Below are 13016 nucleotides of genomic sequence, written 5' to 3'. Positions count from 1 at the left end.
ATTGATCCAAAAAGAAAACCGTCTGGCAGAGTCAATATTCCAAATGAGCAGAACAGGTCGTGACAAGACAAAGAAAACCAGGTAGCTTTAAAATTAAGCAAAATATATTTGGAGTTCTCCACGTGACATGTCCCTTCACTAAGGCAAGGGCATCACACTGTGCTGCAGAAACTCAGCTGCTTTTTTAATTTTTTCCTCTCTTTCTTCCAACACACCTATCTGACCTCAGATCCATTCTGTGTGTTTGAGTGGTGAGACAGGCTGCAGCAGTGGGAAAGCTGCAATCACACTGCACCTTCTTTGTGAATGAGCAGGGCCAGACCACAGCTACTTTCAGGTCCAGTGGTGATAGGCTGGTGTCACTGAAAGGAAGACTGGTCCCATGATAGGTATCAGCAAGCGCAATGGGCCAAGCTTGGTCTGTAACTGCTAAAGCAGAAGAGAAGAAGTTGTTTTCCAGGTAGACTGCCCAATCTCACAAGCAGTTCAGAAAGACAAAAAAAAAAAAAAATAATCTACCGGAGATGACTTGGTAGACCATTTTTGCCAAGCTCATGTAGCCATAAAGAGAAAAAATGAAAGGTCTGTCCAAATACTGAACTAGAAGGTTTTCCTCTTCTTCTTTTTCCCACCTGCCACCTTATTCCTGACACCAATAGCTTCTTCTGTGTCATCATCATTATCATTCCGAGATCGTTTCTTCTCTCCCTGCTCCCGCAGCTCCTGCAATGCAATCAAGAGATTGACCACATTCTGGCACCCGAGGAAATTCATACTACAACAATGAGTAGAGGGACAAGAAGCCAGCACTCACCATTCGAGCAAATCTCTGGGCCTCAGCCACACGCTCTGTCAGCATCATAACTTCTTCCTCTTGCATGGGGAATGCTGGCAGCTTTTTGCCAATCAGGTGTTCAATGCGCTGAAACAGCTCTACATCATACCTGGAAAAACAAGACACCAGCTTGAATCAGCCCTCCTGAGAGTGTTTCAGCTGTCACCACCCACAGACATCACCCCTTATCTCCAGCCCACAGATGCTTGCGCTGATGGCCTCACAAGTCCTTGACTTTTCAGTTTCCAATGCTCTGCCAGTGAGCAGGTGCACAAGAAGCCAGGAGGGAGCCTGGCAGGGACAGCTGGCCTGAACTAGCCAAAGGGATATCCCACACCACAGAACATCACACTTGGCACGTGAACCAGCGGGAGTTGGCCAGAAGGGGCTGATCACTGCTCAGGGACTGGCTGGGTAGGTATCAGCAAATGGTGAGCAATTGTATTGTGCACCACTTGTTTTTCTCCCCTCCTTGGATTTTATTTCTCTCTCTCTCCCTTTCCTCTTCATTACAATTGTTATTCTTACTGGTTTTGCTTTATTCCAGTTATTAAACTGTTCTTATCTCAAACCACCAGTTTAACCTTTTTCCAGTTCTCTTCCTCGTCTTACTGGGGACGGGGAACAGGGGGAAAGCGAGCAAGCGGCTACACAGTACTTTGCTTCTGGCTGGGGTTAAACCATGACAATTATACAATCAGTATATAATCAGAACAGTAAGTTCTGCTCATTACATGTCTGCTTTAGAATTTATCTAGACCTTTCTCCTGTCTCAGCCTGGTCTTTGAATTCTTTCCCTTTAGCTAAATAAATCCAACTGGCACCCCAAAATGAAAAGCAGTATTTTCTTCTCACCCAGGATGAGGTTAGACATTTTCTGCTCTGAACCACATCTGAGAAGAATAAGTCTATCACATTTTAACACTTACTGTGTGACAAAGGTGATGGATTTGCCAGATCTCCCAGCTCGAGCTGTTCTCCCAACACGATGAATATAATCCTGAAAACAATTTTCTTGATAAGCAATAATATATATGCACCAAACACAAACCAGAAGTTATGAGAAATCAGCCCATGTAATTTTTCTTTAGGAAAGTACAAGAAGATTAGGAGAAAAATACAGCCAGGATTAAATACTCAGGGCCGTGTGCAGCATTAGGATTTGAGAAGATACTGGCTTGTGGAGGCATACCTTTCATTTTAACATTTGAATTCTTCTCTTTAGAAAGATGACTACCAGCTCCAATTACTCAAGATTGCAGGACAGAAGTTATGATGCATGACTTTCCCAATGAACTATCACTTCCTTGGAAAGCTAATATTTAAAGTGAGCCAATTCCTGCATTTTCAGTCTTGGGATCTAATGTTCTACATAGTCGGTGTTCCAGACACTCTCTGGCAAGTAGATTTAAATTTGGCAAGCACAGTGAAAGGCAGGATCAATGAGAATAATTTGGAAGCATCTGATCTATTAAGCACCTTCTGTTTATATGGTTCTACGCTGTTTTCCAGGTTTTATGCTACATTATGGAAATTAAAATACTCCCTTCTCCATGCAGGATCTGTGTGGAGAAAGGAAGCATCATGAGAAAGGATGTGTTCTGTGACATAGTTAGACAAGAGGGAAGGGCACAAAAACCGTAACAATGTCATTCAAGCTACTGCCCCCACCATTACTTTTTTTTTTAAACTTCTGTCCTTTTATAATGTCAGAAGGAGTGTCTTCCAAAGAACCACCAAGCTTTGTTTGCAATGTGTAGTGTCTTTGATCATTCTAAGGAGCAATACCAGTTCCTGAAATGTATGTCAATGGTATGCTTTCCGAAAGTAGTCTGGGAAACAAAGTCACCCCCCTAAGACAATACTATACTTTCCATATGGTATATGGTTAATAACTCACTTTTTTCAGTTTGCTGTACTATTGTGATATGAAGGTGAAATATATTAAAGACATCTTTCTTGATCAAACTCACACTGAACATAACGGGAGAATTTTTACTTTTGGTTTTGGTGGGTTTGTTGTTGTAGGGTTTTTTTTTTGTTTTTTTTTTGTTTTTCAAACAGTTTAAAATGTGAAGGCAAACCTGAATCACAGTAACAGAGATTACTACCTGAAACTAGTAATATGTTAAAACTGTTTTCAAAGTCTAGAAGCCCTTTACTGCAATATGGCAAAACACATACTCAGAGCAGAAACACAAAGACACAGAATATCCCTCACTTCCCCTCTTCACTTACAGGAAGTAATTGTTCTACAACTCTAAAAATTTAGTTCTAAAAATCAGTTCTACAATCCAGATGAAGCCACTCAACCAAACTGAGATACCAACTCAGTACATCTTTTAATCTACAGAAGCGTGAACTAGATTTCCTGTTAGCAGAAAAAAGGTGGCTTTTTTCCCTTGTCTAGCTTCACTATGCCCCCTCGTCACCAGAAGCTCTCAGCTGGCACACAAATTAGCTTACCTTAGAGTGTGTAGGAATATCAAAGTTTATCACCACATCAACATGTGGAATGTCCAGACCTCTGCTTGCAACATCAGTAGCCAGCAGAATAGAACGCGCCTTTGCCTTGAACTTGTTCAGAGAGCCCAAGCGTTTATTCTGGAAGAGAGCAGGACAAAAAAGGGAATGAGATAATAATGCTTATTCTGGTTAATATGCTGTTGTTGAAATACTGGTAAAGAAGAACTGAGAAAAACTACTCAAAAATCTCATTTCTCCAGTTTTTTTAAACTATTACAGAACCAGTGGCAGCATTCACATTAGTTCAATTTCTAGGGCCGAGTCCAGTACACTAACTGTGAAACACTCCTTCTGCAAGGTAGTTGTGACTCAGTATGGTGCAGCCCATTTCCCAAGCAACAAGTCTCCTGTCTACTCCATTCTGTGAGGTATGCCCATACCTGACTCATCTGCCCATGGAGAGGAATGGCAGTGAACCCCAGGTTGCGGAGCAGTAGAGCAGTCCTCTGAGTATTGTTACAAGTACTACAGAATATCATGAAAGAGTTTCCAGCTAGTTCATTCAAGATATAAACCAGGTAGCTGTCCTGAAAAGAAACAGAGAGAAAGGGGTGGGGGGTGTGAAGAGATAAACACATATGCCATATTAAAGAGTAAATATAAGCCAGACAAGGTGACAAGATACTGGGCAGCTGTGGGAACAGCAAGACAAGACATAGCCACAAGAGGGAAGAAACAGAAGTGGCATTACCTTGAATTTGGAGGGGATGAAAATGTAGTACTGCTGCAGTTTTTCAACAGTCTGGTATTTGGAAGAAACAGCACATTTAACAGGATTCTTCAGAGCAGCACGCTGGAGTTTTTGAACCTAGGAAGATCAATGTAAATTAGTACTAGATAGACAGAGATCTTGTCAGAAACCTGTATCATATAGTTTAGTCAACAGTATAGCCTGATGAAAGTAGTAAAGCAGAGTACTCTGCTCTCACCTTCTTAGTCATAGTAGCAGAAAACAGGAATGTCTTCCTGTCTCGAGGAATTACTTTTAATATCTTGTCCACCTGTAAAAATAGAAATGAAATGGAAATGCTGAATACAACAACAATCAAGACATACGCCTCCTCCAAACATAATGATCGTCCAAACGAAGAATAATGCGTGTGTGCAACTTAGGCTCAGATTTCTGTAGGAACATATTTCCCCTATTCTAAAGGGAAGGTGTAGGCTGCTAGCTTCTTGACAATTAGACAGTGTGAGCTCCAGAAGTCCAGCAACAGTGCAAATATCAGGCAGTATTACTGTTGGAACATGTGTGCGATCGTGTTATATGGTAACTGTGTCTATGTCACATACTCCAGAAGGACCAGTAGATTTCAGAAACAAAATGCCTCCTACTGTCTTGCTGGTGCTCTGCAGGAACTCTCCCAAGTTCTACTCCCAACATAGACTTGTGCAATTATTAGATCTTAGTTAAAATTTGCCATTAATTTCTACAGATCAGCTCTGTGTTTACTATGTGACTGTATGAAGTAATTTTAAAGGGACTCATCTGGTGTTCCAAATTCTTCTTCAAGCAGATTCCTACCTCTGTCTCAAAATCCATGTTAAGGATCCGGTCAGCTTCATCCATCACTAGGAACTTCAGAGCTCTTAAGTTGAAGCCCTTTGTGTTCTCCAGATGATCAACTAGACGGCCAGGCGTTGCTACCAACAAAATCAGGAGAGCAAGTTTAGAATGAAAGCAAAGTAAAAGATCCAAAGAGGCAAGAGTCATCTCTTACAGAAATGGGATCCTTTGCCCAAGAGAAGTAAAGGTAGACAGCTTTGTGGGAAGGACTCTAAGACATCCTCAGAGTGTTTTGAAATAAAGACAAATGGAGTCAGACTCTGAAGAATGCCTTCCCCCCGCCCCTCCCCTAAAGAAAAAACAAATACAAAACAGACTGTAGATGAGCTGTACTAAGGATGAGACCAGTATCTTGAATACTTAAGGAGAATGAAAAACCAATCCAAAGGCAGCCTAGCAGGAATGCTCTGGAATGAGTCTGTAGCAGCAAGACTACTGGTATATACTTTAGAAACATTTAACAATCCAGTACTCAAATCTCAGGACAAAAACAAATGAAGGATGTACCCTTGCTTCTTCCAATGCACACAGCCTTTTAGCACTCTTTCTCTGGAGAACTTCAGTTTGATAATATTCATACCCCACACCCCCAGCATGTTAACTTACCAATTATAACATGGGGTTTCTTGGCTAAGGCCAGAGATTGAGACATCGTGTCAATTCCACCCACAATAACCGCTGCAGAACAAATAGAATACAGTGAGTCTCGTATAGCCCCAGCCAGCTCCTGGCACCATAGTGTTTCCTCCTACTCCAAACCACCCATAACTCTGTATAAATGAAAGGTTACTTTGCTGCATGAGAATTCACTTTATTTTAGCACACCTGACCTTCCCAGGCCTCTTAAGCTGTACAATGAAGTCCTTACTGGCCTTGGGTATTTTGACAGTTGAAGAGCTACAGGCAGAATCTATTCCTTGCAGTGCAACTCAACTGCAAAAAATCTAGGAATTTTAAAAATACCCACAAAGCTTTCATATTTGTAGAGAGTATCTAAAGAACCAATACAGACTGTCTGAAGGAAAGATTAAACTACATCACACTACAAAGTGGAGCTCTATGCGACTGCACTGGATACAAACATATTATTGAGAAGATTCTCTTCTATTTTAATCTTTAACTGTTCAGACTTAAAATGCAGAAGAGATGCAGACTACTCACGAGGAAAGACCATACAGTCTTTTTTCCCAAATCTGATACCAGATCTCTGTCTTCCAGCATCACAAGCTTTTGTCACCTTTTGTTCAACCCTCCACACAAATATTTTCTACTTTTTCCTTTGCAATCTAGAGCTGGAAAACTGCTCTAATAGCACAAAGCTACTTACTACTTTGGACACCAATGGAGGATCCAAGAGCTTCAAACTGCTCTGAGATTTGGAAGGCCAGCTCCCTTGTTGGTGTGAGGACAAGAGCAAATAATCGCTGAGGTGTTTCCAGCAGTGCTTGAAGAATTGGCAAAGCAAAGGCTCCTGTTTTTCCAGAGCCAGTTTCTGCCAGTCCAATGATATCTCTGCCTATAAGGAGCAGCAAAGGTGGCAAAAACTGTTACATATCTAGACCAGAGGAAGAAGCCTTTAAAGCACTGTGCAATAAAGCACTAGAATTCCCTAAAGATAGAAAAACAGAGACACACAAAGGGTAAAGAACAATGAGCCAACACAAAGAATTTCAGAACACCTTCGTAGAATTTTTAGAATGTGACTTCATCTGTACAATAACCACAGCCTTGAACCTTTCCATTCTCTAGTTAAACTTCTGGCAGTATAAGTTTTCATAGAAACCTTAAGTTCAGAAAAAGCTTTGTTTTATTATTTCTCAAATTTGTCTGTCAATTTACAGCCTATTGCTTCTATCTGGGTAAGTATTCTAGACCAGTTGTTGTCTGTTTACTGGCTTACAAGGAAATAGATTCCCACGTTTGAGACTTAGGTCATACCAACTACAAGACAACAGCAAACTCCCATTTTGCAAGCCACAACCAATTTGTGCTATTAATTAAGAGAGAAATCTAAACTGGTCTGCAGCAGAAAGGATTGAGACAGCACGTCCTTTGCCCAAACTCCTACGGCTGAAAAGAACACAGTGCCAACAGGCCTTAAACTGGAGAAACTTTCTCAGGAATGCAATCTTACTTTCCCCCACCCCACCACCAACCGCCTCCCCCCTCTGCCCCCCCCCCCCCCCTCCAAAAAAAAAAAAAATCTTGTATGGTGAATAAAAGTGTCTGACAACAGCGAAGTACCAGGACAGAGCAGGACATTGGAAATTTATTCCTATTTTTTCACTACATTGCTCTGTTCCTGCTTCACAGTGTTTTGCTTTTCAAAAAAAAAAAAAAAAAAATCAAAACAACCAAATACTCTACAGGCAGAAATGTTTGCTGAATTCAGTAATTTATTTTCCTGTAATTCCAGGATGTTTATAGAAAGTGAATGCGGTTTGGTTATTACTGACTCCAAGAATCTTAATTTCAAAGAATTGCCTGCTCACAGCAAAGCAGATTATACAAGTTAAGTAATCAGTCAAGCATGTCCAATTTCAGACACACACTGTAGGTCTCTACCAGAAAAGGCAGAGCCCCAAATCTGTCAGAAGTTTCCTGTGTACGCTTGAGTATTTCAGAAAGAAAACTGTCAATGAGGCCTAGCAGCTCTAACAGCTGACAATAATGTTATTTAACACTGAGTGTCAGAACTACGCAACAGTTGTGAACACTCCAGAACCCGTGTTTGTACCCATTTGAAACTCTGCAATTGCAGGCAGCTATAGGAGAAATTGGTATTCCAAGCTCCAGCTGGGAAGAACATAAGAATGAACAGAGAATACTTCTACACAGAGATCTTCAATGATCAAGAAGTGAGAACACTCTCATCCCTGCCACTTACTTTCCACTCAGTAAAATTAATTCACATAGAGCTCCTGGGGCATTCCCAGATTCGGGATCAGAGAAGCCCACTGCTCACCTTGAAGAGCCACTGGAATAGCCTCAACCTGGATCTTTGTGGGCATCTTCCATCCCAACTGGTCACACGCTTCACACAGGACATCGGTCACTCCCTGAACATTAATAAAAAAAGGGAAACGTATCACCAAGGAAACCTAAATTAGATCAAAGTTAAGCTAAATACATGCTGCAACACAGCCAAACTTGTCTCTAGCTGAGACAAACCCCATCAGGCCCTCGATGCAACTACATGAAAGGGCAAGCAGTGATCCCACCTCCACCAGGAACTTCACAGGTTTGTTCAAAACTGTTAGAGGTGACTGGCATCAGTAAGGAACTAGTAATTTTTTCCCTAGCTTACACAAGGAACTTCCCCACCCCACCCCAGCTGTCTCTTATCCCCTCTGCGGATATCCCATGAGCATGGAAAAAGGAAAGCGCCTGTGCAGGTTAGCACTGCTGAACACACAGGCAGCGGCTGAGAAGCCCGGAGTGTTAAGCCTTTCAAGGCCAGCCTCCCTGGGGCACAGGTCCGGCCTCCCCAGACCTGCGGCGCGGGCACAGCACCAGCACCGCCGCCACACCGCGCCCGCGGATCGACGGCGGCGCACGTGTCTGCCCGGCGCACAGCGGCAGCTCCGCCGGGCCCGGGGCCGCCCGTAACCCACGGAGCGCCGCAACCCGGAGCCGTGCCACCGACGAGGCAAGCACGGCGGGGCGGCGTAGGGCACAGCTGGCACACCAGGCTCTGCGAGGAGCTCGTCCCGTCCCGTCCCTTCCCGCTCCCCCCGGACTGACAGGCGGGGCGGGGACAGGAGAGCTCCTCGGACAGGGGAAGGAGCAGCGGGGCAGAAGCGGCCCCAGCCCGGTCTCACCAGGTCCTTGAAGCTCCGTGGCTCTTCCACCGCCACCTCCGGCGCCTCCACCTGCCCTTCCTCACCTCCTGCCGCCATTTTGATCCGCCCCCTTCCAAGGCAGCGCGGAGGGCGCCGGGAGCCGTGCTCCCCCCCTTGGGCGGCGTCATGGGATTTGTAGTTCCGAGGAAAGAGCCAATCGGAGCGGGGGGGCGCGGCTCGAGGGGCCGCGCGCGGCGGCAGCTACCCGTTGGGGCGGGCGCTGTGGTCGCGGCTGTCGGCGGCGGGAGCCGGGCTGGCGCGCGGGGCGGGGCGGGGCCGGGCCGGGCGGGGCCGGGCGGGGCCGGCAGCGCCGGCAGCGCCGCGCTGGGAAAGCGCTACGGCCGTGTTAGCGCTGGGGCCGTGGGGTGCGGGCGGCCTCGTGTTCTTGAGCCCAGAAGGTGCCCTCCGCGCTCGGAGGTCAGCAGGGCGCAGCCCTCTGGGAAGCGGCTCTCACGCTCGGGGTACCAAGCGCTGTCGTTTTCTCCTCCTGATGTGAAGGAGCCGCCGTGGGCCGCGTTGCCGTGCCGGTGGAAACATCCTGGCTCTGCGCAAGGCTGTTTAGCAGACACGGGGAGGCCTGTCTTCTAAACGTGTACAAGGCTTGTTTCCTTTAAACTTTATTTGGCTTGTGCTTCTGCAAGGGGATTTGTGTGACGAGTGCTGTGCTTTGCTAAATTGGAGACTGGGGGTGAATTTCCACTGAACTCCAGAGAGCTCTCCGGGGAAGGGGGGGTTACGGAGCTGTATTGGGGTAAGAGCACGCTGAATTGGCTGTGTGAAAACCCACCTGCTTGGCATTAACCACAGCTGGCTGAGGTGCTGGCCTGCAGCTCAGCATTTGCATCAGGCAGTGTGTGTGGTGGTGGTCTTTATTCAGAAACTCTACAGTTGTAAAAGAACGAGACAAAATGAACTGGCCCGGCACGAAAATACAAGAACACATATAAACTTACATATATAATATGTGTAAAGAGCAAATTGACTTCTTCAGAAGTGCTGATATGAAACATTTTGAAGTACTAGTGAAGGTAAAAAAGAAAAATCAAAATCTGTCATTGTTCCACCTTGTTTTCCTGTTCATGGTGATTTCCAAGGTGCAACTTTGAAGTGTCAGAAATGCATAAAATAAACTGAACTGTAGCAACTCACAGCGTTAAATGAGAGTAGAGGGGATGGGAATAGATGAAAGCACTCCCTCAGCTCTCGATTGCTGTTGTGATGACAGCAGCAGGCAGGGAGCCTGCAAGTACCCAGTGAGAGGTGAAAATGGTGATGAATTTACTGCCCTTCCAGGGAGAGCAGCAGCAAAATATCATATCACCATGATAATTCCTGAGCTCGTTGGTTTCCATCTGGTCTGGATGCAGCCTCTCTGATTTGTAGTCCCAATGCTGGTTGCAGCAGGTCAGCCTTGCGGCAAAGTGAACCTCCTTTGTTTTAGGAAAAAGAATGCTACCACATCAAAGAGCTTGGGCTTTGGAAGGACAGCAGGGCCAACTGCAAAATGGAACTCATGGCTGCAATCATGACCAGACCTCCCTCTGTCTTGCTGGTTGGAAAGCCCAGCTGGGTGTGCTCACAGTGGAAATGCTGACGTACCAGAGCATCTGTCACTGTATTCCAAGTGTGCCGTTTCCTCTGCTTCCAGAACAATGAGGAAAGTGAGAGGAAATCCAAACAAACTCGCTGTGTGACAGGGAAAGGAGAGGAAACCTGAAACAATTCACTGAGCAGCAGTGGAAATGAAACTGCTGCATCCCACTGTGCTCAGGAGCAATGACTTTAAAATAATAAATTAAATGTTAAAATACCACAACCAACAAGAAAAAACCCCCAAGAAACACCCAGTGTAGATGCTAGTTATGACCATATGTTTCAAAAATTACGTCAGTCTGAGCTGTGAACTTGCTATCGTTAGTGCTAAAGGTTAAGCTTGGCCAGAACTTAGACATGAACCCTTGTAAGGGTCACTGGGATGACTCAGGAAATGGAGTCAGGGATGTGACAGGAAGTCAGTGCTTGCAGTTCTTTGTTGAATTCATTGCCCATATAATACTGTAGGTGCTGTTTTGGTGGGGAGCAGGGTGGAGCAATTCTGTTCTGGTAAAATTCCGGTTTGGGTAATTCCCTTTTGTCAGCAGATGTATTTGAATAAAAGTTCCCACCTGTCCTAAACTGCTCTTGGGAGCACTCGTGATAAAAGAAGTACTGCTTCTAAATGGTGATTCCCTTTTTGTGCTTTTCAGCACAGTACACTGCAGATTATATTGGATTTAGAAATTTTCACTCTAGGGCTTTTAGACTCAGCTTTTGACCAAATATGTTCCTAGCCCTACTGCATGTTACAAGCTGTCTTCCTTAAGGGGGACAGGGTGGGAGCATCCACAGCAGATGAATTTTAGTGCAGGTATAAGGCAAACTATTTCATAAGGGATGCATAATAAGACAGGATGTACAGCGTGTATGGTAAATGGTCCTGTCTACCCACTGAGATGCCTAGAGAGAGGCTGTTGGGATATCCTGATTCCCTGACTATATTCGGGATTCTTTGTCACAGACATCTTTTATTATGCTTTCAAAACATGCTATGGGACTTTATGGTAAAATGATATCTGCGTTTCTGCTTCACTATTGAATCATTTCTCCCTGCAGCAGGGGAATTTATTTTCAATAAAAGGGAAGTAAAAATGGCATCAGGAGGCCAGGCTTTATAACTGCCAGCCCAGGCTAAACATCAAATCACATGTACTCTTCTCCCCCTGCTGCCTAGCTGCCAAAGGAAGGGTTGTTCCACCAGCACATCTACTACTTTGAAGGGTAAATAGCATAACTACTAGCAAAAAAAAGCTGCTTATCAAAGACACTCCCCCCAAATGTTGCTTGTGACTCTAAGGGAGTCATGATATTGGAACTAAGCCAATACTGATGCTGGACTAGGTGCACCCCTGTCCCAGCCCAGGTCACTTGCTTCTAGTGCTTTCTTGGTACCAGCTCTGGTGGTCATCTGACCCAGCAGTGAGCTGTTTCAGTGAGCAAAAGGAGTAAGAAATTAATCTTACCCCCAAATACGGTAGATTTCTGCCAGCACAGCTCCCAGAGCTGGCTCTCCAGGATATTGCATGAGATCCAGTGCTGACTTCATGGGAAGAGACAGGACAGTATGTCTGGAGCTGAGTGAGGAGGATTTGACCACCTCCTGCCCTGTCTGCTAGCTGCTAGATCAAGTGTATCTGAGGTGTGAGGGCACAGACTTAGACTCACAGGACAACCTAGCTTAGAAGGTGTCCAAGAGCACTGAATGGGTTTTGGAGCAAACTAAGTCACATTGCTCCTGTGACTTGTGTAGGACTACAGATCTTCCAGCCTGTGGGCCCCGCTGTCTGCCTGAGCCTGCCTTTGCATTCCTAGCAAAACCTGGAGAGGGAAGTGTGGTAGCTTGGTCTCAATTACATGTGCACAGCAGCACTCTGCAACAACCCAAATCCTGACTTTGAAGGGTTAGCCTACAGGAAAACAGAACAGAAGCAGGATTTTTTGCCTGTGTGGCTGAGACTGGAAGCAAAAGTATCTGATTCATCACCAGCTGCTAAAACAGTGGCTGTGATTGCAGTGCTGGACTGTGCTGAGCAGAGCAAACCAACCCTTGTGAGCTATCAAATTTAGATCTTTCTGCTAGTCAGATTAGTTCATTCAGAGCTGTTGTTGTTCCTGTGTTGTCCCCTCTGTGTGGACATGTGGATGAAGCTGCACTGCCAGAAAACTGGGGAGGAGGTAGGAGAAGTATGTTATATAATTTTCCCTGTGATGACAAAACTGGGCATCTCAGAGGTATGGTTAAGTGGTAACTGATCTGATGGAGTTAGCTGGTGATACGCTGGAGCACTAGGGAAAATTTTGCATCATGTCTGCCTTTGCATAGCGTGCAGTTCACACTCTAAAACCATACTTACATGCTCATACATATGTGCCTCTGCATCTGTGTCAGAGACCAATATCCACAGCATACATGGGCTAGTGTGCACACCAGGATATATACTCACAGAGACAAACACATAAACTCATACACAAATGCCAGCTCTGTTGCATGGAGCTGATGACCTCACTTTTCATACTTGCCTTCTGAACATGTCCAGCTGCTCATATTGTTCCCCTAGCTCCAGTGCCTGGAGCATGAAATCAAGCAGGGTGAGCCAGGGGTCAGAAATGTGATCACATGCAGGCGTGCAGAAACACATTGACACAAAAG

The 13016-nt window shown here is 45.1% G+C and overlaps 1 protein-coding gene across 1 annotated transcript; it reads right to left on the bottom strand.

Annotated features, from left to right (window-relative positions):
* Window positions 1–82: 82 nt before the first annotated feature.
* DDX47 (DEAD-box helicase 47) lies at window positions 83–8869 on the bottom strand. Its single transcript, XM_055807325.1, has 12 exons — window positions 8750–8869; window positions 7894–7987; window positions 6256–6444; window positions 5535–5606; window positions 4887–5005; window positions 4291–4362; window positions 4053–4169; window positions 3742–3888; window positions 3302–3439; window positions 1765–1835; window positions 815–944; window positions 83–723 (listed from the first exon to the last, which is right to left on the bottom strand). Exons 1-12 carry the CDS (start codon window positions 8825–8827, stop codon window positions 601–603), a joined length of 1350 nt encoding a protein of 449 aa, XP_055663300.1. The 5' UTR covers window positions 8828–8869; the 3' UTR covers window positions 83–600.
* Window positions 8870–13016: the final 4147 nt, after the last annotated feature.

Source organism: Falco peregrinus, chromosome 6 (assembly GCF_023634155.1).
Source record: "Falco peregrinus isolate bFalPer1 chromosome 6, bFalPer1.pri, whole genome shotgun sequence".
In the NCBI taxonomy this organism is placed as follows: domain Eukaryota; kingdom Metazoa; phylum Chordata; class Aves; order Falconiformes; family Falconidae; genus Falco; species Falco peregrinus.
The sequence above is the reverse complement of the archived record's forward strand: the minus strand, read 5'-3'. Positions and strand labels throughout refer to the sequence as shown.

Excerpts from the sequence above, each read along its gene's own strand:
- DDX47 (XM_055807325.1), bottom strand. The coding sequence starts at position 8,827 with ATGGCGGCAGGAGGTGAGGAAGGGCAGGTGGAGGCGCCGGAGGTGGCG. Across the intron at positions 5,006-5,534 it reads GAAACCCCATGTTATAATTG|CAACGCCTGGCCGTCTAGTT; the intron begins GTAAGTTAACAT and ends TTTTGTTGGTAG. Across the intron at positions 3,440-3,741 it reads TCCATGGGCAGATGAGTCAG|AATAAACGCTTGGGCTCTCT; the intron begins GTATGGGCATAC and ends GCTCTCTTCCAG.